The sequence below is a fragment of the Callionymus lyra genome, chromosome 11, assembly GCF_982586985.1.
Source record: "Callionymus lyra chromosome 11, fCalLyr1.hap1.1, whole genome shotgun sequence".
Lineage (NCBI taxonomy): Eukaryota > Metazoa > Chordata > Actinopteri > Syngnathiformes > Callionymidae > Callionymus > Callionymus lyra.
This window is the reverse complement of record NC_141828.1, coordinates 10792889-10819851: the sequence shown is the minus strand read 5'-3', so window position 1 is coordinate 10819851 and position 26963 is coordinate 10792889. Positions and strand designations below refer to the sequence as shown.

The following is a 26963-nucleotide window of genomic DNA, read 5'->3' as shown; positions in this document are numbered from 1 at the left end:
ACATGCCGCCGGCGCTTCCAAGTGTTCGCGAGTGAATACTGCTTAAAGATCCATGAAATAAGAAGCAGTCGCAGGGGTTTTGTTGGGCGCTCGGCCAGATACATCTGCTGATGATGTTTTGAGGCTCGAGCCAGGTGAGGGTATTAATTACACTGACGTGATGTGCATCCAGTGGTGGAGAACACACGGGGATATAGAAGTATATATGCTGTCGATCAGAGGGATTTATCATCAAACTAATCACTTTTATTCACAAAAAATAAACATTTAATTTAGGGAAAAATGTGTTTTAATATGTGCCATCAGTATATCATATAATATTCAAGCCAAATTAATATTTAAATCTCAATTAATTCATTTTTAGCTCCAATATTTTGGCTGCTCATTAAAAAACAAATACATAGATAAGATACGTGAAATGAAATGAGACTATAGTAGTACAGCAAAGTATAGGAGTTGTCTATTACTACTACTGTTGTCATAGAAGTTAAGCTAAAGGTGCTTTAATTATTATATTACTGTATATTAGAAAGCTTTTATTTAAAAAGAAGCTTTAATATAAAAATAAACTTTTTTCCAAACTTGATTTTAATATTCACCTAAATATATTTGAGGGCAATACATATACAAAAAAGTAAAAGTACAATAAATGTATATTCATGGTAAATAGTAGTGATAATTAGCAGAAATAATTATAAAGTTAATAATTTATACAATAATACATTTGTTAGTTTACATGATGAGCGGCCCATAAATGCAGTTAAAGGGCAGAACGATGCCCCCGGGCCGCACTTTTTTCCCAGGTCTGAGTTACTTGTACTTATAGTATAGTATGTTGTACATTTTTGTTGTTGTATTATAGTAGCTTGTTATTTTTATTGTTGTGGTAGTTCTGTAGTAGCTGTATTATAAGAGATGTTGGTTTATAGAAGTAGTATTAGAAGAAGTAGTGGTATAAGGTTCTGTTCTAGTAGAAGTAGTTGTTGTTGTCGCAGCTTTTTTAGTACTGTGGTAGTGAATGTCACAGTTGTTGTGTAGTAGTACGATACAAATTATACGAGTAGGTTCTTTTGAAGCAAGTAGTGTTTTTGTTACAGTAGTTATGTAGCAGCACTCATAGTAGAAGTTGCAAACATTGTTTTTTTTGTTGTTTCTAGTTGCCGTTTTGTAGAAGTAGTACTAATAGGCTTTTTTTTTTTAACTAATAGTACAAATAGTATTTCATTGTTGTTGTTGTAGTTCTGTTGTTGCTGTAGTAGCATTCGCAGTAGTAGTCATTTTATAGAAGAAGTGTTTGTTATCATAGTAGTAGTTGTTTTAGAAGTAGTCGGATAGGGTTCTATTGTAGGGGTATTTGTTGTTGTTGTGTAACATAAATAGTAGTGTTTTATTCATTGTTGAACTATTCTAGTAGTACTAATAAGTTTGTGAAAAAGTAGTGATAATTATTTTGTTGAAGCACTAACAGTTGTTGTGATGTAGGAGAAGATGTAGTACTTGTGGTTGTTTTTTTAATAGTAGTATCCGTAAATCTTCTATAAGGGTTGTAGTTGTAAAAGTAGTATTTATTCTGCTAACTTGCCATATAATCATTTCCCAGAGGAATTTTCCCAAGAGATCAATAAAGTAGTATCTAATATTTAAGTGGTTGTAAAAGTAGTTGTTGCTGCTGTAGTACTAGTAACTAAGTATTGTAGTAGAAGTCGATCTCAGCTGTAGCTGGACTTGAACTCTGGATGTTTGTGTCAATATTTTGTTTGACATCAGTAACATGTTCATGATGATAACATGTTCAGAACCGTAGACCTGGTTCTCAAGAGCAGATCCTGGTCCGAGTCCTCGCCCTCTAGGCCCAGGAAGTCCACAAACCACCCCTCTGGACCTCTCCTATCATCTGCTGAGTCATGCCTCCTCAGACCTGGTGTCACCCACAGAACCCGGGTCCTCAGAGAGGTGTGAAGCAAGTGGGTTCTGCAACAACCCTCGCTCTCCCGTCCAGAGTTCCTCCTTCTGCGATCAACCGCCTGAATGTTGTGCCGGAGCAGATAAGAAGAGCAGCCTCCCACCGAAGGTGACTCAGCACACTCGCGCGTCCTCTCCTGAGATAAGGGCCCAAGGGGGGCCTCGCTCGGCGGGATCCTGGGAACGGCAACAGAAACATGAATCCAAACAACACGTCGAGTCACACGTGTGTGAAGTTATGAAGAAAGTTGATAATGATTCTCATGGTTTATTATTCAGAGTCCATCAATATTCATCGTGAGGCAGGACGTCCTTAAATCATCTGCACGAGCTGATGATGAACACGTTCACACGTTCTGATGGAGAGTATTAATATTGTATAAAAGTACTCACAGTTATTAGACAAATACCATCATTTGCTGCAGATTCTCCATGATTGACAGCCCTGTGAATATGTTCGCTTGGTTGATGAAGTAGATTAAGTGTGTTTCTGCTGGTGTGTGTCCGTCTCTGCTGGTGTGTGTCCGTCTCTGTCTTTCTCTCTGTTGTGTGTCTCTCAACTGTTGTGTGTCACGTTCTGCTGTTGCGTCTCTCTCTGCGGTTGTGTGTCTCTCTTTGCTGTTGAATGACCGTCTCTGCGGTTGTGTGTCTCTCTGCTGTTGTATGTCCCTCTTTGCTGTTGTGTGTCTCTCTGCTGTTGTGTGTCTCTCTGCTGTTGAATGACCGTCTCTGCTGTTGCGTCTCTCTCTGCGGTTGTGTGTCTCTCTTTGCTGTTGAATGACCGTCTCTGCGGTTGTGTGTCTCTCTGCTGTTGTATGTCCCTCTTTGCTGTTGTGTGTCTCTCTGCTGTTGTGTGTCTCCCTGCTGTTGAATGTCCCTGTCTGATGTTGCGTGTCTCTCTGCGGTTGTGTGTCTCTCTTTGCTGTTGAATGACCGTCTCTGCTGTTGTGTCTCTTTCTGCTGTTGTGTCTCTCTCTGCTGTTGTGTGTCTCTCTTTGCTGTTGTGTGTCTCTCTCTGCGGTTGTGTCTCTCTCTGCTGTTGTGTCTCTCTCTGCTGTTGTGTGTCTCTCTTTGCTGTTGTGTGTCTCTCTCTGCGGTTGTGTCTCTCTCTGCTGTTGTGTCTCTCTCTGCTGTTGTGTGTCTCTCTCTGCTCTTGTGTGTCTATCTCTGCTGTTTTGTGTCTCTCTCTGTGGTTGTGTGTCCCTCTCTGCTGTTGTGTGTCTCTCTCTGGTGTTGTGTGTCCCTCACTGCTGTTGTGTGTCTGTCTCTGCTGTTGTGTGTCTCTCTCTGCTGGTGTGTGTCCGTCTCTGTCTTTCTCTCTGTTGTGTGTCTCTCAACTGTTGTGTGTCACGTTCTGCTGTTGCGTCTCTCTCTGCGGTTGTGTGTCTCTCTTTGCTGTTGAATGACCGTCTCTGCGGTTGTGCGTCTCTCTGCTGTTGTATGTCCCTCTTTGCTGTTGTGTGTCTCTCTGCTGTTGTGTGTCTCCCTGCTGTTGAATGTCCCTGTCTGATGTTGCGTGTCTCTCTGCGGTTGTGTGTCTCTCTTTGCTGTTGAATGACCGTCTCTGCTGTTGTGTCTCTTTCTGCTGTTGTGTCTCTCTCTGCTGTTGTGTGTCTCTCTTTGCTGTTGTGTGTCTCTCTCTGCGGTTGTGTCTCTCTCTGCTGTTGTGTCTCTCTCTGCTGTTGTGTGTCTCTCTTTGCTGTTGTGTGTCTCTCTCTGCTGTTGTGTGTCTCTCTCTGCTCTTGTGTGTCTATCTCTGCTGTTTTGTGTCTCTCTCTGTGGTTGTGTGTCCCTCTCTGCTGTTGTGTGTCTCTCTCTGGTGTTGTGTGTCCCTCACTGCTGTTGTGTGTCTGTCTCTGCTGTTGTGTGTCTCTCTCTGCTGTTGTGTCTCTCTCTGCCGTTGTGTCTCTCTCTGCGGTTGTGTGTCTCTCTCTGCTGTTGTGTGTCTGTCCCTGCTGTTGTGTGTCCCTCTCTGCTGTTGAATTACCGTCTCTGCTGTTGTGTCGCTCTGCTTTTGTGTGTCCTTTCTCTTCTGTCCTGTGTCTCTCTCTGCTGTTGTGTGTCTCTCTCTGCTGTTGTGTGTCTCTCTCTGCTGTTGTGTGTCTCTCTGTGGGTGTGTGTCTCTCTCTGCTGTTGTGTGTCTTTCTGCTGTTGTGTCTCTCTCTTTTATTGTGCGTTTGTCTCTCTCTTCTGTTGTGTGTCTCTCTACGGGTGTATGTCTCTTTCTGCTGTTGTTACTCTGCTGTTGTCTGCTTCCCTCTGCTGTTGTGTGTCTCGTCTCAAAAGGTAACACACTTGCACAAACAGGTCTATATAAGTGTGTAAGTGAGTGTAACACAATCACATGAAATAAACAGTTGGTTCTAAGAACAGAAACAGCAAATGGGAAAGAAAATAAAAAGAATAAATTTGATTTTATAAATATTTATATTTATAATTTAAATGGAAACAACTAATGAAATAAAAAAAAGGTTAATTGAAAGCAACAGTTCTAAAGCTGTCAAAAATATCTAAACGATCAATTCTGTTCACTCCTTTTACCCGAGTTTACCGTGGATCGCTCCTGTGCTGTGATGCTGTTCGACAGTGTCTTATCTTGTCTTAGCCAGAAGTCTCTAGATTAGGACATCCACACTTTTTCCACAGATATATGGAGCCAACCTCTAAAGTTATATGGTTTTAATTATTGAGCGTAAATGAAGTTCAAGTTTGAAGCATCTTTAGTAAATGGTTGTATTGTTCAGAATTGCAAATCCATTGTGTGTTTATTTGAAGGCAAATTCAACTTATTATGGATTTCCTATACTGGAGAGCCACTGAGAAGGTGTTTGTAAAAACCTGGCATATAATCCAAGTAATAAAACAACTTCCATGACGAAGTATTGTTTTGGCAAAATTTACTAATGAATTAAATTTAAACTTGTGATCATTTACCATCGATGCCTTAATGGTGGCTCTTGTCTCTTCATTTTTTATATCTTAAATATGTGTGAAGTGATGTTGAGTAGAAATTTAGTGTCGTCTTTCATCGGACCTTCTGTTGTTTTCTTTTTCCCTCCATGGTTGCCGTACTTCTCACCAGCATTGTTTAGAATCCATACAAGTGAAACGTTCCTAAATCTAAATTAAGTCCATAGATGTTTCTTGTCCCAATATTTTTGTTTTAAAATGTATTTTTAATATGTTCAGAAAGTGTTGTCTTGGCTCAGGTAAGTATTATAACTTCAAGGAAATAAAGCCGTTTAAAGTAACTACTGTATGTATATTTTAATGGTTAATACTGATGGTCAGCCTCAAGTAAATTAAAATAACAAAAGGACCTCAAGATATCCCCCGGGGCCAGATTTGGAAATGTCTGCCCAGGATGTTATATAAGTAAAATTAGATAAATATCTATGTATGATGATAAAACAAAAAGGAAAACACTGCAATTGTAACTTTTGTACGGACCAAACTGTTGTGGTGACCCCGGAGACGAAAAAAAAAAGTCCCTCACAGAAGAACCAGTTAAAGAACTCATTACATGGAATAAAAAAAAGTTAATTTCATGGGCTGATTCTGGATCTCAGAGCAGGTGACAGACAGGTCCTCTATACGAGGGTGAGGGGACCCCCCCTTTATACACCCCTCCACCCTCCTCCCTCGCCGTACCCCTCCATCAAGGGTCCTGTGTGAGAATGAACTAAATAAACAATGAGTGGTCCACTCGCCTCATCCCATCTCATGCATGGCTGCCAGTGATGCTCCGCTGGCTGTCAGCTCTTATTGGCACGACACTGCGGCGGGTGCCAGGGCTCGGAGGGAGGCTTCGCTTGCAGGACCCGGCCTGCGGATAAAAGCGAGCAAAATGCCCGAGTCGGTGTCAGAGGCAGAGATGTTGGGCTGGAACGAGGAAGTGCAGTGGAGAGGGGAGGGACTGAGGGCGCAGCTCCACGGGGCCGCGGCGCTGCGACCTCCAGCACATGGAGCCGGAGACAGCTGGAAGAACTTCATCCTGCAGACTCAAGGGATCGCAGGTAAACCCCTCCATCCCAATTTAACACTCTTTTTTCTTCTGTTTTTTTAATCCTCACACTGTTTCCGCCTCGGGACTTGTGGAAAAAAGTCTCTCAACGATTTTTAGAAAACTTTTTTTTTAATTCAACTCATCCAACTCTTTTAAAACTTTTATTAGTTCTCAATAACTCCTTTTTAAAAAGCAGGAATTTTTCCCACTTTTTTTTTCCTTCCGGGAATCCTTGGATCTAAACATTTTAACCCCCCCTCCCCCTAAAAAACTTAAATACTAAAATGATTTCCTGCTTTTATCGCACCTGTTGCTCAGCCATTTATTTTCAAACATGTTTTTATTTTAAATCAACATATTTGGTGGCTTCAAAACACACAACAAAACGAATTAAAAACCGATTATTGCGCCGTTGTTGTTTTTTTTTTCACAGCTGCCTCTTAACACCACGAGCTGTTAACGACACACACGCACTAAACTTCAAAGTGACGTCAAAGTTCCTCAATTTTTCTTGCACAAATCCTAATTTATTTTTTCTTTTATTATTTCACAAACAACTCCTCTTGTCAAATATCAGAAACGAGAGTGAATTCCAGCTGTTTTTAGATTCTGAGAATAATGTCAGGAAATGTATATTTAAAAAAAAAAAAACACCTGCAGCCTGAAAGAAGAAGAAGATGCGATACTTCATCACGTTTCTTGTCAAGCAGAAACAGAAGTAGGAGGGGAGAGCCAGACAGACAGTTATTAAAATGATCCTAAGCTCAGAATAGCGGAGAAGTCAAGTGTGTCGGATGCAAATGAAGGAAACTTCTCCCCCATCCGCTCCCCGACACCTCCATCAGACAGATCATGCGGGAGCAAAGGTCACCATGTCGTGGGAAGAAAAGGTCACCGCACTCGATTTTTTTTTTTTAAAAACAATATCGCAATTAAAATGACTGATGAATCGTCTAAGTTGGGTTCAGTTTGAATTGGGAAATCAGATACATCCATAATCTTTCCAAAACAGCTGCTCTTTTTTGTTCCATCCCCCAGAAAACAATTAATTTTCTCTCATTTTTTAAAAAAGTGATCGTGTTAATGAATCATTTGTAAATTAAATACCAAATGTCTCTTTCTAAATGGTAATGGATAATTTAAGAATATATTTATTTACTTTTCTGATAATGCCGCTGTTAAGGTTTGATTTAAACCTTTACAAGTTATATTTAACACAAATAATATAATCATTTAAAAAGATCTATTATTTTCTTCTCTCAAAATGTTTTCATTTAACACTATGATTTAACACAAAGTATTTAAGTTATATTATGTGTAACTTTAGAGTTATTTTTTGAAACAATCTTTATGAATACTTTTACCTATTGTTAATTTTTAAATTGCCTGTCAGTGAATCGTTAGAAGTTGTTTTTTACATGTAGTTGAAATGACTTACAATATGTCAAAGTATAATTTATAAACTTAAAAACGTTTTATTAGATTTTAAATGTCTCTTTTCTATGTGTATATATATTAATAATTGACCTGAAACTTCCTAAAGCTAAATGTTGAATTATCCCCAACGTTTATGTCAAATATGTCAACTTTAATCTGAGTGAGATCATCATCGTGTTTCAATATATTGTTAGTAAAACTAACATTAGCATGAATTATATTAACTAACTTAAAATATGTGTAATTCTGAATGATTCTATATCAGTCTCTTATCACCGTTTCATTGATTATGATGAATGTAGTTTTAATCGACAAGTTGTATTTCATTTTAAATGTTTGCCTCCTTTTGGCGAGAGACTTTTCACACTTTTTCTGTCCGTCCTTTTGCTCATTTGTTATCACATCATTACATATTTTATAGTCTTAAATATTACAACCACAATTTAATATGTATATTAAATTTACAATTATAGATCATTTATCATTGAAATTGTATTTTTCTTCTTAAAACAACTCATAAAAGCATGATTACTGTGTACATGTTAGTTTATTTAAAAAGTGTATTTTGTACTTGTTCATTTAATTTAAAAAGGATATTTTAAAAGGGGTTTAAAAACTTTTCAATCAACACTAAGGTGACTTCGTAGGTTAAACATCGAGGTAATAACACATTAAATACCTGTGAAAAATAATTGTAAACTAATATCTGTTGCTGGTTTGTTAACTTCACTTTACCTTGAAAGGAAAAACAAACTGTATTTTTTGTGCTTATGATCAGGGATACGATTTTTTTTAAAGATTATAAAAAAAAATCTGATTCGTATTGATGTAGATGTAGTATACATTCTGTTTTAATTATCATTTAATTTAAAAATAAATATTTATTTCTGCTGATATGCGTAGTCATTCAGATTTTTCAGCACCGTTTTGAAGTGTTTTTATCAGAATTTTAAAAAAGACAAACCAAATAGGTTGCCCTCAATTAAACTGTGTGTTTAAGTTAAGAAAATAAGAAGCAACCTGTTAATCAATAAATTGATTATACACTTTTATTGCCCAAAATCTCAATAATATAACAGTGTTTCTCAAAATTCTAAGTAATAACAGTATTAATAACAATAAATAAGTAGTAATTAATAACTGATCACATCACTTCACATTATAAGTTGTAGGTGGTTGATGTTTAAATGTGATCAATTCTCCTCACACACACACTCACTCAAACACACACACTCACTCAAACACACTTACACACACACACACTCGGCTTCCTCCAGGGCCATCCAGAAGACTTGACTGGTGTGGTCCCAGTATCTGTTAACGGTTTCTCATCTCCACCCTGCTCCTGCTGTAGCTGCTGCACCTCACGATGAGCAGATGCCTGCACCCCCAACACCTCCTCCACCCCCCCGCACCACACACACACTCACACACGCACACACACACACACACAGACCGAGAAAACACTCTCAACCCACAAGCCTCATCCTGCCTTCCTCACACTCAGAGCAACACTTTTCCAGTCGCCTTGCAACTTTGTTGATTCCACCTGCTGCACACTTGAACACAAACACGCTCACGACGAAATGAATATTCAACCTGATCGACCATAAAGTAAAATGTTTGACGCGAGGAAACAACTTCAACTTGTGATCTCTAGTTGTCATGAAGTCTCGTCAATTAGCACGTTAGCTCACGCCACAGCATTGAAGCAATAATGTCCATTGTTTTTAATTTGTTCCATTTTATCTAAACTCAAATTCCTTTCTTTTATTTTCATCCATCGAGGGGTCGCAGGGCGCTAATGGTGTGTCCCGGCTAGGGCGAGAGGCAGGGGACACCCTGGAAAGTTCACCTTTATCAAGTACTCGATTATTTATTGAAAGAACACGGGAGGAAAATTGATTTAAAATACATTGTAATTGTCAGGATATATTGAGTTTGTAGGAGCGTCTGTGTCAGTTAGCGAAGACGATAATGTCACTTCCTAAACCCTCATTTTCCACCGGCCCACGCGGGGTGTCGGAACTCTTCGTCGCCCCCCTCGTCTCCCCAGGCACCCGGGTGTTTCCCTCCTTCGCCCCCCCTTTCGCCTCCAAACCACAGCACAAGAAGAACTCCCCCGTCGCCTCTAGAGGCAGGTGGGGGGGTAGCACCCGCCAACCCTTCGTTGACCTTTAACCCCGCCGGGTCTCGCATCTTGGGGGCGTCCTCCCCGAAAGCTCCTGACTCCGCGGCGGCAGCAGCATTGCGACAGAGCAGCCTCATCGCTTCCCACTATTTGTTCCAAACGTGTGGAGCCATCTGTCAGTGAAACAGGAAGGCCTCGCTTCCTCTTCTCCCCTGGGCTCGTTTCGCTATTTTCGGGAGCCTCACTTCTCCCTGTGTGGCTGTTGGACCGGGCAGCGGCGGGCTTCTTGAAGTGGCGACGCCACGGGCCCCATCTGCTGCAGGCTTGAGGGCCATCCATTATTAATGGGGCCACGGTGCGCTGGTCGACTCCTCAGATGTTCAGGCCCGGGCCAGAGAAAGACTTCCGGACAGGCTCATCGTCTTCTTCTTTTTTTTTTTTCCTCTCTAGCGCTCAATTTCTTTTCTGTCGCACCGTCGTCTCCGACCCTTCCGACCTCTATTGTAATCTCCGTCCGTCCGTCTCTGTTCCGTGTCTTTGTTTTTCTGACGGCGTCTGCGCTCGGGCCGCGAGTGGGCTCAGCCATGCATGCTCACCAAATTAGAGAGAACACGAGCAGCGATCAGCCGGGCCCCGCCGAGCGCCCGCATCCCCCTGACCCGGGGTCCAGTTAATTTTCTGCTTAATTTTGCGGCAGTCAGTTTGCATTTTTGGATGATTACGTGGCAGGAAATTAACAATAAATAACAAATGTGATGCGAAAGCTATTCCAAGCGTGGACCACGACCCCCCCCCCCAGTCCCTCAACCCCCCTCTAGATCCGAACCCGAACTCTGTCTGTCAGACTTGTAATGGAAGTGTCGGTGTGATGTGGAGGACGGCGAGCGTCGCTTCCCTCAGTGATGTTTCCTCACCTTGATTAAACCTGGTCTCTCGCAGAGTACTTGCACCGCATGGAGACAGAGGAGGCGCAGGAACTGGCCCAGATGCCAGGTAAAGATTGAGTCCAGAGAGTACACAATAGCTACATTACAAGTGAACTGGTGAGTGACTGGTCTCCTGTCCCAACGCAGGCAGAGAATCCCCTCCCGCCAACGAGACGTCCGAGGACGCCGAGGAGCCCATGGCGGTCCCCGAGGACCTGTCCACCGGCTCCGCCCTGCAGCAGAACAACCGAGGCGACAAAGGTACCCGCACCACATCCCTCTGAGCACACAACCATCATCCGCAGTAGCCAGTAACCGGACCTTCCTTCCTCCCCCGTGGTCTCGCTCGCACGGCGGCTCGAATCAAACCGATAAAGTAAGAACCATAAACGCGGCTAATACCTTCACACGTCCGGAGGGGGAAACTCTCCCGCCGTCGCTCGGACTTCACAAGCAAAACATTTAGGTCATTTGGCAAAACGTTAAAAATAGCCGCCTTTGATCCATGCCATGTCTTGAGTAGAGACGAATCTTAAGGAATAGCTAATGTGGCCTTGATTTTGAGCTCGAGAACATCCAGCCAGGGAATATCGTGGCGAAAGAAGGAAGCCTTGACATCTGCCTCCACATCACAGTTTCCTTTTGAATCTGGATCAATTTACTCTCCAAGTCTAAGTGGTTCAATACCAACACGTCCAAAATAGTCAATAAAACAGGAATATTTCTTAAATAATAGAACCTTTACAGGAGATCAGCAAGAAAAAATACTGTACATTTAAAGTTAATATTTAAGAATTGTGTTGAAATTGTTAGTGGCAGAGCAGTCAAAACTATAGAAAATGTAGCAAACCCTAAAAGAAAGACATCAAATGACAATTTATAACATTTTGTTACATGGGGTTCTATTACTGTTATGCTATGTGTCATAAAGTCACATTTTCTGTGTTTTTTTTATAGTTTAGAAAAGAGCAGCAGCGGTTAGAGGCCATACAAGTCATTTTTTAATTACTTAAAACATTCCTTTATAACACCGGAACAATGCTAAAATTCCTCATATCATATTCAATCATTCATCTCTCGCCTTGTGTTAAACTTCTTAAATGTTGCATAAATACGTTGAGAACGTTTTGCCCAGAGAAGAAGAGGATGAGAAAAGGTGAGGATTTTAGCTGATAGTTTATCATCAGGATCTTCAAGAACATTCTATCCATTAATATATCAGCTCTTACATCTACTCTCACATGTTTAAATGCACCTTGATTTGAGTATGTATGTCTTTATAAAAGTTAATTGGGAATATTTGTCCATGATCGTCAATATACACTGATTTTACATATTTACATTTACTAAAACCACCTTTAGTAGATGAAATATACGGTTTTCTTTTAGCATAAAAACTAAACACTCACAGAAAGCAGGTTCCAAGGCTCAAACATCTATAATACAATTGTTTGGTGACTTTTAAATTGTCATATTGTTGCAACTATTCGCTTATTTGTGAAGAATTTCTACAGCTAGCAAAACAAGTGTCCATTCCATAAGCTCTCAAAAATAGACAAAATATAAACACATTTAATGATCATCAATTTTAGTTAAATTCAATCTGTTAACCTTTAACCTTCTCACTCCTTGATGCATGTTAGAGTCGGAAATACTTTTTAAACTATGAAGTAAAAGACGTATTTAAGGGGTATGTATATCATTTAATTATATTACACTATATTAAATGGATTCATTCATTAGGGAGTGGTTTAGATGAATGATATTAATAGGATGGTTTTTAATAAAAGAAAGTGAAAATGGCACTGGTTTTCACGGAATATCCCTCGTGGGATATGATCTGTGGGAGATTTTGGGGGGTTACTTTTCTTGTCCAATTCATGCTTCCGTGGTCTAGGGCCTCCAGACATGAACATACCTGGAAAAAAAAACAGGGCTCTGGATGTTGAAAATAAGTAAAGAAATTCAACATTTTGGGGTTTTTCCACCGATCCAAGAAGGCAGAACAGCAGCCGCTGAAGCGAACTGCGAGAGGAAACTGAAATAGGATGTGTAAGAGTTTCCTAAGAAGAACTTGCAGTCAGACAGTTTCAACACTCTTGGAGATAAAGAGTTCAGGAACATCACCTGCACACACACACACACACACACACACGTACACACATGGACATAGAGGGATATATCATCTGCATATCGCCTCACTTAAGAATTCTTTACAAAACAGATTTACAAACTGAAACGCCAATGAAAGTCCGAAGTGAAAAGTGTCGGAATAACCGACAGCTGTTGTACGATCACTGGCAGAAGTGCCGTGTGTGCATCGGGGCGAGAGAAGGGAAGTGCAAGTATCTGGTGCATCTCAGCGAGCGATGAGAAGGAGAGTTAGGAGGGTTCGAATTATCGCCCGGGATCATGTGTTGCGTGACGCTCTGCACCGAGAAAAGCAAAAGGGGGGGACGATATGTGGGACAGCGGACCTCAGAGTATCGAGAGCGAAGAAAACCTCAAAACCAGGTTCTTTCCTGTTGCAGATCGCTTTTCCCAGCCGATGTGATGTTGTCGCGGCTCGAGCAGAAATGCAGACACGCAACTCCGACAAAAACATCTACACTTTTGAAATCATCAAAGGATGTTCAGAGATGAGACTCATTTCAGTCTGTTGTCGTTTTAGGTTACATACATTAATGTAGATAAACAAAATAATAAATTCCAGCACACAATGATACTTGTGAGTTTACATATATATATACAGTATATACATGCAAAGTCTACTTTATACCAGAAACACTTTCTTTGACCCAATAGAATTAAAGAATCCTTGTTTTGATCCGAGTCCTTCATAAATACTTTGCTCCAACTAGTCATCTCTTAAAGATCTACACTTTATTTTTAAATGTATTTTATTAGTTCAAATAAGTTTAAAATAGGCCTATTAACAACGTTTTAAGGCACACTCACTCCTTGGATGAGTTCTTGATCAGCCTATAAGGCCAGACCAGGAAAACACTTTGTTCAAACTGGACCAGGGCTGTCCAAACTGAATGTTACACTTAGGCCAAGTCCTGTGCCTGGATAAAGAAGATATGCAAGTCTTCAACACTGTGGGTGTCAATTTTAATTAGATATTAATTAGCCTACAAAATACAATAAATGGATATCTGAGAAAATAATACGAAAATAATACAACATTTCCGGCAAAAGACGGACTTTATTTTTATTCTTAAGGCAAATAAATGCAATTTAACGGATTTGTCCGTTATCACGGCTCATGATTTAAGAATGCATTGTGGGTAATCTAGGGTTTGACGTGACGGGCCGGATTCAAACCCTCGAACCCGAGCCTGAGACTAGAGCAGTGAGTACATTTCTAGTGATCCGACTAGTTCCTTTGATGCTTCCTGATTCACATACTTCAGGCAAGTTTGACAATCATTGATGGTTCTGGGTTTGTACCACAGTTACCCGATCAGCAAAACTTTGTCAAACATTATCTTTATAAGTAGCTGTTCCTGATCCTATCAAAGTCAGAAAACGTCCCCAGGATGCAAAGTGACGTCATGATACTCGGTTGTTGCTAAGATTATTTATTTTTAAACCAGCGAACGTGCTTGAGAAAAAGACATTGAGCGTTTAAAATGGTGTAAGAGGGAAAAGTCTGGTTCGGTGTTCCACGCCTTTGGGTTATTTTCAGGCAATGAGAGCCGAGCGGCTCTGCAACAGGAACTTTCAGTCGGCTCGCCGTCTTTCCACTCTGCACACCTCGCTTCTATATCTGCACTCGTTGCTCCTGCCTTGTTCCTCTATGTCAGATAACAAAAAAAAACGACTCTCATCTCGATGACTTTATTGACAGGCTGTTATGTTTGTTCGACAACTGCTTCCCAAACCAGAGCTGCTGGGGATGCGTGACATCGAGTCAAAAAACTTCTTCCTATTCCCATTTATACTTCCTCTTATCCATGAGAGGTGGTTCCCTAACGCTCTGACCATGTATTTATGACCGCCAGAAACTAACAAACAAAGATTTTCAACAGTTCTCCTTTAACACATGATGGGAAGTTGTGAGTCTGGTGGCTAATAGCAACAATGCAGAGAGTGGGGAAGACTTTAGCAGCAAAATAAAAACATTATTAATCATGAGAAAAACACTTGCCCCGCTCATTTACACACACATATGGTGATTTCTATTGTCACAGGGAGTGACAAATACTTCAATAGAAAAACGAATCCAGATGGTCATCCCATCCCATATCAAAATGTAATTGTTAATGCCAAAACAAAAGAGTAAAAGTGGGAATTATTGCCTTTTTTTTGGGAATAAAAGGTGATTTATATGACAATTATTATCCCTTTGTATTATTTTATTTGTTAAATTGACTTCTTGTCATTTCATCTGCTCCCTCTTGTACGAAAGCATCCGAAATAATTCCCAAGATAGAGTAACTCGTCTCCTCCATCTGCTCACTTGTTCTATTAGAACTTATAGAAATGTATTCCATAATTATTGTTTAGTTCAAATGTATTTACTTGACATTTTCTGGCCACTTTATTGCATATTGGAATGAGATGTTCCCAAGGCCAGAGTGGGAAGTGAGTTCACTTCAATTGGAAGAGAAATAAAAATAACAATCCAAAATCAATAGATTCATTCCATTTAATTTCAATGGGGCGAAAGAAAAAACTGTTCTGTGTCAGTTAAAGTCAAAGTTAATTATTTAAATGAATTAAAATGAATACTATAGGATGCATTCAAAAGAGCCGTTAAGCCGTTTTTAAAAACATTAACTACGGAAATTCCCACCAGATTTCCTCTCAAACGAAAAAAAATTGCTACGTCAATCATTGTGTCTGATTCATAAAGACCCTTCGCATGGATCCAGTCCGAGCGCGTCAGTACAGGCGGAGTGACACACTTCATCTCACACCATCACACTCTGTTGAGGCAAACGAGAGCAACAACAAACAGGAAATAGCCGCACAGGAAGCCGAGAGAAAGCAGGGACGAGGACGACGCACGCGAGGCGCCGCTGCAGACTTTTTCACCAGCGCTCTCCACCTGATCCTGTTATGTGACTCGAACACTGAGATGAAAGATACGACCAGCAATCGTTTCCTCACGTTAAATGTGCTGCTCGAACATAGACGTGTATGTATTAGAATGAAATTGAAAATGTGAAGTTGAAGTCAACTTTCTTTACAGTAATAAATAGAAATATATTACGGCTAAACTGCATTAACACATGTCATGATGTAGCAGCGTTCATCTTTAACCCACTCTGGCTAAAGAACGTCAAAAAATTACGCTACACTCTCAGGGTTCTTGAAAAATCCTTTTATAAAGTACGTAACAAAAGCTCTACTCCAAGTCTCAGCTGGATGACGAGCTCCTCCCGCTTTTCTTACCACAGTAAACATGTTCTTCACTCTCACTTCACACACGTCTGTGAGAGATTCATAGTAGAGCTTTATCAAGGCATTTTCTTTAGCTTTCCAAGCTTTTACTTCTTATAGACTGAATTTAGATTGACAACCATGAGATCAGTTCACTTTTTAGAACTGCTACTAGTGATCTAGTTTCTAGTTTGTTTAGGGCAAAAAATAAATGGAGACACTTAGCACTCGCTTCGGAATGTCCTGATACTTGTCGTCTACAAAGCATAAGATGAAAACTTACATGTTTTTTAAAGTAGATGAAAGGTGAGGAATGAAAGGAAAATAAGATAGTAAGTAAGTAATTTATTTGTATAGCGCTTTTCCAGACCAGGGTCACAAAGCGCTTAAACAATCAAAACAATATTCAATAAAGTATATACTTTAAAGATCAAGATAAAACTGATAACACAACAGGAGTTCCAGAAAATCAAGGAAAAGCCTGAACAAATAAAAAACGTCTTAAGATGTTTCTTAAAGGAGTCGATCTTCCTCTATTTGTCCCATGACAATGGAGTCCGAGAGAGAGCTCGTCGTGTATTCACGAGTCATGTGCGCGTCGAGTCCTCGTTTTTCCTCGCAGCGCGACAGGGAAGTGATAGATCCGCGGCTCGCTGTGGTTTTTCATGTCTGGTTTCCCAACGCCCGCGGCTGTTTGTTCAAGCGAAGAGGAAGAAGTGGAAACATGAAATATAGGAATCCATGGAAAAAAGAGGAAGCTTGAGAGAGAAGGTCTGTCGAACTGAAATTCTAAGAATTATGGAGAAGTGACAGAAAGGGAAGGACGGGAGTGAATTATAAAACGGCCGGCAACTGCCTTTTTCACGACAGAGCCTCGCCCTCTAAATATGGAATTTAACCAATTTAACTAATTGTGTGAATGTGAGCATGAGTTATTTGTCATTAACTATAGTACAGCTTCCATTATAATGTCAATTTCTATGATAAATAACCCCAATCATTAATAAATAACTTAATGATTCTTATTGATTCAAACCTGAATATTACTTCTAGGAGATGTATTAGTCAGATCAAGCAAATATGGTAAGACTATCGTTAATAAAGTGTTTTTCCGACTTAAAAAATGTCCTTAATTTGAAAGAAGAAATTAACGTTGTATTATTTTTATTTAATTATAACAGAAATACTTATAACTCCTCAAAATATTCAAAGAAACAAATTGACAAATTTCACCCCGGAATGACCTCATGTAGCATTTTTATGAGCTAACTATGCTATCCAGAAAACAGTTTAGTTTAACTACAAGTTTTTCATTACAAAAAAAAGTTTATTCCAAGAAAATGTCATTGAGTTATATGATGTAGAAGATTGTCGAGGATTGGTCAGTTAAGTGCTTTTGTAGCTAGGAGGAAACATCAATTAAAGCATCATGGGATGTTAAAACTTGCCAGTTTAAGACCTTGTCTCCTGCAAATGTTTGGTTGATTTCACTTGTAATAGCCAAAACAAAATAAATGTTACGCGGTGGGATCAAAAATGTAGTGGTGGTCTGATGAAGCTTGACGAAACAGTGTCATGTTGTTTAGAGGTCAGTAGGTGGCGCCGTCAGTTTAAAAAGGATTTGATGTTAAATTAGAACAGTTGTTCAAAACAAAAGGAAAATAGTGCAGAGACCGCCATCTAGTGGAGTCTGAACATAGTGACACTGCTTCATGAAGCTTCATCAAACCAATGCTACTAAAATGCTCTTAAATAATGTTTCCTTTTCAATTTGGATTATTAAACATGAGATTATACTCCCAAAATATATATATATATATATATATATATATATATATATATATATATATATATTTTAAAATGAATGAAAGTGTTGCTTTACTTTTTTTTAAATGTTTTAATAAATATATTAGGTTTTAGATCTATTTGTGATTTTCAAGATGTAAAAACTTGTAGATTTATATTTACGCTAAAATTATGTCTTTTACAACAGCTGACTTGGTACTTTTTTACATTTTCTGTAGCTCATGACACAAAAGGCATCACATTCATGGCATCAGTCTCAGGACATAGAAAAAAACCCCCAGTGAACTAGACGCGGTGAACGATCGGTAATGAACCTAGAGTCTTGAACACGCTAACTATGAAGAAAAAAAAATGACCACAAGGTGGACATCTTGTTCATTCGGGACTAGACGGGAGCGTAGCCGGGGGCCCTCGGAGCAGAATCTAACGCATCAGCACATTTTCCATTTCATCATGAAAGCTCTGCTATTCTAAATGGTGGCCCCTCCTTGCCCTCTTTTCCAGCCTGTAACATTAAAGTTGAGGCTCGCAGTGATGAGGAGAATGGGCTGGCCTGTCACGTGAATGGCATGGAGGAGGAGGAAGAGGAAGAGGAGGAGTGTGCGGAAGACTTGCGCGTGATCGCGTCCTCGGGGGTCAAGGTGAACGGCTCGGCGCCGGGCCTCGAAGTCAAGGCCTACTCCTCCGCCGGGGGTATCCGGCTGCCCAACGGGAAGCTCAAGTGCGATATCTGCGGCATAGTTTGCATTGGCCCCAATGTGTTGATGGTGCACAAGCGAAGCCACACTGGTAAGCACCTCCCACCGCACCCAGGTGTAGAAATCCAACACACACACTCAGCACTACTTTGACACCCTTTTCAAATAGTTGACCAGTTTTACTGTGTATGGAACTGGTTTAATCCTCCAGGTTTGGTTCACACTTTTGCGCGTCCAAACCTCACTGTGGTTACTGAACGTCTCATGACGTCAGTCCACATGGAAACAACGCCGCCCACCTCTTCCCTGACGACAGTCACAGGTGCAATTTTTTTAAATAAACATGTCACCTTTAAGAAAATCCATGAATTATTTGTTATTATTTTAAGAATTATGACCGCAATAGATGAGTTTTAAGATAATCCTAAAAAAGTGTAGCGGTGTGTGCATTATGGTTTAAATAAAATGACAAACATAAATTATGTAGTGTACTGAGTCAGCACATACCTCTGCCAAGGACTGAGTCACAGCATACAATAAGAAAAAACAACAAGTGCAGGATTCAAGCACCGTTTTGGGTTCACAGCAAAAAAAAACAAATGTCAGCAGGTTCAGGATACACTGGTCTCTAGCATCTCTCTTAAAAACAAAGTCACATTAAAGTTTAATTATTCAATGGATTTCTGTTATTTATTATGTTTTTGCTGCTGTTGTTGCTGGTTCTAAAAGAGCACGGCGCTGTCGGGGTGGTAAAAAACAAAACATACTAGTTCCAAACCTTCCTTGAAAACCTAAAAATAGCTGTTTGCAGAGAAAAGTAGGGAAGAAAAAAAGAGACATTCTCAGTAGAGGTAAAAATGGAAAATGCTGAATCACACTTGACTTGAAAAAAGAAGAAATTGGTATAAATAAACAGAAAGTAAAACTAGAAAGTGCAGTTTTCGTAAGCCTCCTCTTAACTCGCTTTTTCTGTCGTCATGTTTTGAGGTTCAAGTCCTATTTTGTATCTCAGCACGACACTGTGATTCAACGTTTGATTTTCTCTCTGCTCGTTCATGACAACATTGACACCATTTGATCGACACCATCGTCTGCTTCGCTCCTTCCTGCTCCAAGTTAAGAGCACTTCTCCCATGATGGAGGTCATGTGATGATACTGAAGTGAAGTCTCCACATTATTTCAACGCTGGAAAATTATATTAAAGCCCTAATATGTAACATTTATACTTTTTTTTTCATATACTCTGAAACAATTGGTTTAATCTTGAACAGGTGAACTATCATGATCGTCACTGCGTAACTTTTACATAACTACGAGACCATCAAAATTTCCATCAGTGGGTTAAAGACTCAGATTTAGTAGGCCCGAAAACAAAGGTGTGTGTGGTATCCCTTGTGTTGTCTCTGGGTCAATGTGAACAACCTCCACCACTGCATTTGTATTTCTAGAAGCCAGGGAGGTCCAGAAACTGTTTTTTGGGCCTTCGGGTCACCTTGACCCAGAGACAACAGAAGGAATACGACAAACACATTTGTTTTCGGGTCACCTTGACCCAGAGACAACAGAAGGAATACTACAAACACATTTGTTTCTGGGCCTTCGGGTCACCTTGACCTAGAGACAACACAAGGGGTACCAAAAACACATTTGTTTATGGGCCTTCGGGTCACCTTAACCCCGAGACAACACAAGGGATACCACAAACGCGTTTGTTTTTTCGGGCCTTCGGGTCACCTCGACCCTGAGACAACACAAGGGATAGTGTGTCAAAGATATAGCAACTCAATTGTACAACACACTGCACTAAAAATATAAAAATCGATCAGAGCAACATTAAATGATGCCTCTTCAATAGACTATCGGATCCAGATGACATTTAAAACCCCCCAATATCAAAATAACTGATGAAAGAATGGTCGACCTGAACATGATGGATCCTGTGGTGCGTGAAGGGTGAACACGGAACAAACCGCTACACCACAAGTAACGCTAGCTTTTTAGAAAGGTTTTTCAGATTTATTAATAGATCTTAAAGAAGCAGCAGCCTTAAAAGCGTTTCAGAGATCCTTCAAAAAACTTCCTTAACCCAGATGGATGTCCAGAACTCCACCGGTTGCTGGTCAACCTATTTTTGAAAGATCAATAACATCAGTTTTTGGGTTACTTTGATAAAGGACCATAACCTCCTTAATAAAAGGACCATAACCTCCGGTAATTAAATTTATTTTATATATATATATATATATATATATATATATAGATGGAAGTGGAAATACTTTGATTAGACACTCGATGTTAACTTCATCTAAAACACTAGTCGATGACATTAGGATGCAGACGACACCAAGTGTCTCCCGTAGATAAATAAATAAAGTCGCCCGTCGCTTCTGAATCAACTCGGCAATTAAATGGACTCTTCATGGAGCCGCAATTATCGGGCCGTTAAAAGTTCTTCAAATTTGAAGATTGATATTCTTTTATTCGGAAGTCGAGGCACTGGTGGGGAACCTCTGCGCGAAAAGGCTCTTAACTGTCAAGCTTGAGAAACTAATGAAAGTGGAGCTGGAAGAAAAGGAGCACTAATGTAAATGCAAGAGAAAGTACAATGAGCGATATAATGAAGTGCCTCCGATTTCAATCGAAAATATTCTGTGGCGAGTCTCTGCTCCTGAAATGCATTTTTAATGAATTTCCCTTTGATATATTTTTGCTGCTTCACTGGTGACTCTTATTTTATGGGGGGCCTTTGACTAAAAAAATCGAGCGAGCCGCATTAAAAGGTCCTCACAGAATGCCACAACAGTCGGAGCGGCTGGATATTGGTTTATTCCAGAGGCGCTGATCAGGAAGACTGGCTCTCAACACAAAGTGTTTCCTCCGATTTATTCAAATGAGGCCGCATTTGCATTGTGATGCGCCGCTCTTATTTTAGAGACGAAGAAGAGGAAAAAAATGAGATTTTCAGATCAAATTGACCTGGGCAATGGCGCATCACGGAGCTGGCAGGTTGAGTGTGAAAGGCTCTTGTTCGATCAGAGTGCCAGGAGCTGGTGAGGCAGAGACTGGGGGGGCTGGTGGGGGGGTCGCTCTGCTGTGAAACCTCTCTAGCTTCTGGATGTTCTCTCTGCCACCGGAGATGCTCATGACCCGCCAAAGTTACTTTATGTTCGTCTTAAATCAAATGGATCAGTGTTCGGTGTTGATATGGTGACCCATGAAAATGTTCCATATGAGATAAGTCACATACATTGTCAAGGTCAACATGAAATTGAAAAACTCTCAATAAAAGTCAAAATGAGGTTAATAATAAGATACATTGAGCCTCAAAGAATTAAGAAAATAATGTCACGATCAGACTCGTACGGTTGTGTTCCGCTCACACACCTGTTGTAAGGTATGTGCTCAGCAGATAAATCCCCAGAAGGGCCACATTCTACACTGGGACTTTTTTTGAGGGGCCTTTAAAAAAAAAAAAAAAATGCATCAAATCCATTTGCATTAAAATGTTGTCTGTGAAAAAACCCGTCAGAAAAGATAGAGGGGAAATGCACAAAAAGATAAACGACATAATATAAAGATGGACTAAATTAAATATATATAATATATAAACTGGATTTTGAAGGAATTTGGAAGACACTTGAAATAAAGAGAATATCATTTGGTTCCTGGGATCACAGGAGTGAGGTTTTGATGAAGAAGGCACAACAATTTCCAGTTTTGTGTTTACAACACTTAAAATAATGAAAATAAAAGTTACTGATTCTGAAGCGGTCTTGACCAAGAATTGACTTAGTTAAGAAACAAATTAGGGTTGACTTAGTGGAGCAATGTATGGCAAGCCAGTAAAGTCACCATCATGTTTCGAAGAAACGTGTAAAAATCTGCTAAAAATACCCCAAATTTCGTTAAAAAAATAAAGGTTTTGATTCATTTTTAGCGCAAAACTTGCTAAAAATCGACGAGTTAATCCACAGAGTATATCTATCTGTTAGCATGTTAGCAGCTAGCTTCCATTCCTGAAAGGTGTTTTCTGTCGTTCCACAGGTGAACGGCCTTTCCAGTGCAGCCAGTGCGGCGCCTCCTTCACCCAGAAAGGGAACCTTCTGCGTCACATAAAACTTCACTCGGGCGAAAAACCCTTCAAGTGTCACCTGTGTAGCTACGCCTGCCGCAGGAGGGACGCGCTCACCGGACACCTGCGCACACACTCAGGTGAGTGTCTTCAGAAATTAATTGTATCGAGAAAACAAAAAAAAAGGGCAAATTTGACTTAATTTCTCTTTTATTAAATATATTATTTTTTACCTAATTATTAATATATGTAATAATAATAATATATTTGAAATATAATAACTAAAATGATGTATTTAACCTTTGTTATGTGCTTATCTTAAGATCATGTAATGTTACTCTTAACAACAAAGCTAAAAAGAGGGAATAATAACTAATAATAATTAACAATAAATAATTAAAAATAAAAATAAAATCACTATTACAACGGGGTTTTTCGAGAAAAGAAAAACACTTGAACAGCTCATTATGACAAAATATATACTTGCTACTACTATACATGAATACTGCCAATGGGCTTACAAGTGAAATAAAAGAATATGTGCGTGTCAAAATCCACAAGGGAAATTGTCTAAAAAAAATAGTTGTATAGATGTATATTTACAAAATAACAAAACATTTGAGAGAAAATGTATTTCAAATAAATAAAACCGGAAAAAGGTCATCTTAGAGGTCATAGTCTCGCTTTAAGGAAGGAGAGAATACAATAGTTTCAAAAATTCAAAAGATGCATGATTATAAGTAGGTCTGTAAGCCGGAGAGTCAGAAAGTAAAGATAGCGATCTTTGTCATATACAGCACCGCCCACATAAGGTCACATTCTAGTTTGAGACAACAGCTCGTAAATACAGCAAATTAAATGATTAGTTTGTTACCTATTTAATTGTTTCCAACAAAACAATAATTCAGTTTAATTTGGCTCTTGAAGAAAGTCAACTTGTTGTCGAACGTATTCATGTACGAATCCAGGTTTTACTTTGCAAGTAAAACCCATTTTTCCCAGAAAACATCTTTCCAGAATCGGTTATGAAACCATGAAAACCTTCCTGCAGCAAGAATTAGACAAGAGGAAGTGCAGATGTGTTAAAAAAAAAAAAAAGACGTGTTTAGTGTGTGAAAGTTTTGCAGAAGTTCTGGTGTGACATGGCCCAAATAAGGACGAAGTTCTCCAGACATGACAGTGATAGAAATATATGTGAAGGAGACGGGCTTAAAATATGTTTTGTTAAAGAGAGAACCTCCTTTTAACTGGTGTCATGTCCTCCGCAGTCGGGAAGCCTCACAAATGTGCGTATTGTGGACGGAGCTACAAGCAGCGCAGCTCTCTGGAGGAGCACAAGGAGCGATGCCACAACTACCTGCAGTGTATGGGCCGACAGAACAGCATCTACGCCGGTTCGTACTCACGCTCCACACCGAGGACGACTCAGGAGTCATAGCCGTTTATCTCGAAGCACAGCTTGTCTAGTTTTAAATACTATGTTCAGTAGGACATGATAGACCAGGTGCTTTGTAAGTGGGTCATTCTACCAAACTGGTGCCATTTCCATCTTTTGAAAATATTTTTTAAAGTCATATAGAGACAAATACATTTCTAATGTATAATGATCTTTTTATTATGACCCCGCTGTGACTTTTCCTACCCCGATAAAATTAAAAAATTCATTGTTTACTATAGTAAATTATCCAAAATTACATATAAGAGAGAGATTAATAGAATTTATGTTAACTATTCAAAGATACTTTGAAATGTTAGTGGTTGATAAAGAATAAGAGTAATAACCCCTTTTTAAATAAAAAAAAACAGTGTATAAAACACCAATAAGATATCGATCTAGCAAGTGTACAATTCAGTTTAAAATGTCCTTAAATTAACGTTACATTTGAAAAATAACTGCATCAATTTTTTGGGGCGTTTTCTATTACTTGTTTTAAGTGCTTGAGTGGTATTATCTTAACTTAAATTAAAAGTGTCATTGTCTCATTTCAGAAAATGTTAAGGGATGTAACACTGTGGGACAGGCATTTATCATCAATTATATATTAAAAAAATATACTTTTATTCAGTTTTTTTTTTTAAACATAAAGTAGGACACATTTATAAAGATGAAATTAATGAATTACTTTAATGTTTTTAGTTGAACATTTTGACGTAGGCCGTTACTTCTCTGTGGGACTAAAAGCCTTCAAATAAAAAGGTGATAAACTAAAAAAAAAGATTAAAAAAACAAACATTTTTTTCCATTCTAAAGAGCTCAACAAGGCACTGGTTTCGTAGAGTGACCCACGAGTCACAACGGTTCGCTCTGCAAGAATAGCCGCAGTTACACTTTGCCTCTAAAATCTACCTCTCTGTCTTGCTTTTCCAGTAGTAAAGGAAGAAAGCAGCCAGGGCGAACAGAGAGAAGACTTAAGCCAGACGGGAACAGACAGAGCCCTGGTGCTAGACAGACTAGCTAATAATGTAGCCAAGCGTAAGAGCACTATGCCACAGAAGTTTGTTGGTAAGGGCCCCAATCTGCTTCCTCTTGCATCTTCATACTCAACGACACACTGTAGATGATACTCATGTTTGCTATTTCAGCCGATCCGTGAATCAACTCGGGTCTATTTCAGATTAATCAGAATATATTTAAAGTAAAATAAAAATAAACATATATAGGTCTACTAATGTGTGAGGTGTTTCGATGTTCTAACCATGTGTCCTGGTTCCCTCAGGAGACAAACACCTGTCGGAGCTCTCCTACGACGGCGCCGCCGAGATGATGCAGCCCCACGTCATGGACCAGGCCATCAACAGCGCCATCAGCTACCTGGGAGCCGAGTCCCTCCGTCCCCTGGTCCAGACCTCCCCGGCCTCCTCCGACATCGGCCTGGGCTCCATCTACCCCCTCCACAAGCCGTCCGCCGAGGGCCACAACGGGGCCCCCCACAACCTGTCGGCCAAAGACAGCGCGGCCGAGAACCTGCTGCTCCTCTCCAAGTCCAAGTCGGCCTCCAGCGAGAAGGACGGCTCCCCGAGCCACAGCGGCCAGGACTCCACCGACACCGAGAGCAACAACGAGGACCGGTCGGGCGGCGGCGGCGCCTCCGGGCTCATCTACCTGACCAACCACATCACCTCCGGGGTGAGGAACGGCGTGCTGCCGCTGGTGAAGGAGGAGCAGCAGCGGCAGTACGAGGCCATCCGGGCCAGCATCGAGATGGCGTCGGAGGGCTTCAAGGTGATGACGTCGGACGGCGACCAGGTGAGGGCGTACCGCTGCGAGCACTGCCGCGTCCTCTTCTTGGACCACGTCATGTACACCATCCACATGGGCTGCCACGGCTTCAGGGACCCGTTCGAGTGCAACCTGTGCGGCCACCGGAGTCAAGACCGCTACGAGTTCTCGTCTCACATCACGCGTGGCGAGCACCGCTTCTAAAAAAAAAAAAAAAAAAAAAAAAGGGCCACACTTCCAGCGGGGACTTTTGTCATGCTACATTTTATACGTTGGTTAGTTCCGCACGATAACCAGTTCTTTGACTCATCAAGTCGGATCTCTTTCCCCCCCCCCCCTCCAGCGAGGGGACACCCTGGAAAGGTCAATGATCATTGGTTAGTGTTAAACCGTACATTCAGAATCGTCTGATACTTTCATGGTACAAAACATGAGTTCATATTGTTCAAAAAAACATCTTTATATTGTATAAACGTGTCATTATGCAACATATAATTTTGTGTTTGTGTGTTTTAGTGTAGATTCATCTTCGGCTCCATTCGTACGTCACATGGTCGTCAGTGTGACGCTGGTGTATTTAAGGTTTACCAATTTAACATCTAAAACATTTTGAGAAAATTGACAATTATCAATCTTTATTTAAATGCACATTTCTCGACACAATTAGTGACTTACAGCATGTTTGCGCCGATGTTTCTAAACCGTATTCCTTTTCTTTCTGCTGTATAAATTTGCTTCGTTTTAATGTATGTGATAATTGTTTTCATTTTTTTTTTTTATCTTACCGTTAATCTTTTGTCCCCCCCGAGGTTTTAGTTTGAGTTGTTTGATGAGATATTTGTCCACAGAAGTCATGATTGAATATCTTTAAGAGCGGATTGAAAGTCGTCATCCGGCAGAGACTCTGTGTAGAGCAGCACTTTCAGCTCAGACAGCGTCTCAAACTGAAGATGGCGACAATAATCGAACAAGAAATGGAGAGAAATATGACGAGACAAACAAGATGGAGTCACTAGCATCCAAGCGAAAGGAGTCATCGACCTGATTGTATAACTTGTGGAAGTGTTTTTATACCGCATGTAAAAATAATAAAAATGATTGATCATTACCATCATTTTTTTTTTTTCATCATGACCAACTTGTACATAAAAGTGTAGATATGACGAACATCCACTTTATTTATCACGTCTTTTCTTTGTATTTATTACATCCTTGTTTTTATTCAGCCTGAGCAGAACTTGCTGCTGGAGACGTGATGTGAGGATTGAAGAGGCTTGCAAAGAATCAATAAAGAATATTTTATACGTATAAAA

At 40.0% G+C, this 26963-nt stretch overlaps 1 protein-coding gene across 6 annotated transcripts; it reads left to right on the top strand.

Moving 5' to 3' along the window:
• The first annotated feature begins 5782 nt into the window (after window positions 1-5782).
• ikzf1 (IKAROS family zinc finger 1 (Ikaros)) lies at window positions 5783-26963 on the top strand. 6 transcript variants are annotated; one of them, XM_087802138.1, is made up of 8 exons: window positions 5783-5978; window positions 10476-10529; window positions 10610-10723; window positions 18164-18448; window positions 22403-22570; window positions 23699-23824; window positions 24802-24933; window positions 25148-26963. In XM_087802138.1, exons 1-8 carry the CDS (start codon window positions 5810-5812, stop codon window positions 25852-25854), a joined length of 1755 nt encoding a protein of 584 aa, XP_087658264.1. In that variant the 5' UTR covers window positions 5783-5809; the 3' UTR covers window positions 25855-26963. The 6 variants fall into 6 exon arrangements, with proteins under 6 accessions (XP_087658264.1, XP_087658262.1, XP_087658267.1 ...); XM_087802136.1 differs by having other exon boundaries at window positions 24799-24933; XM_087802141.1 differs by lacking the exon at window positions 18164-18448.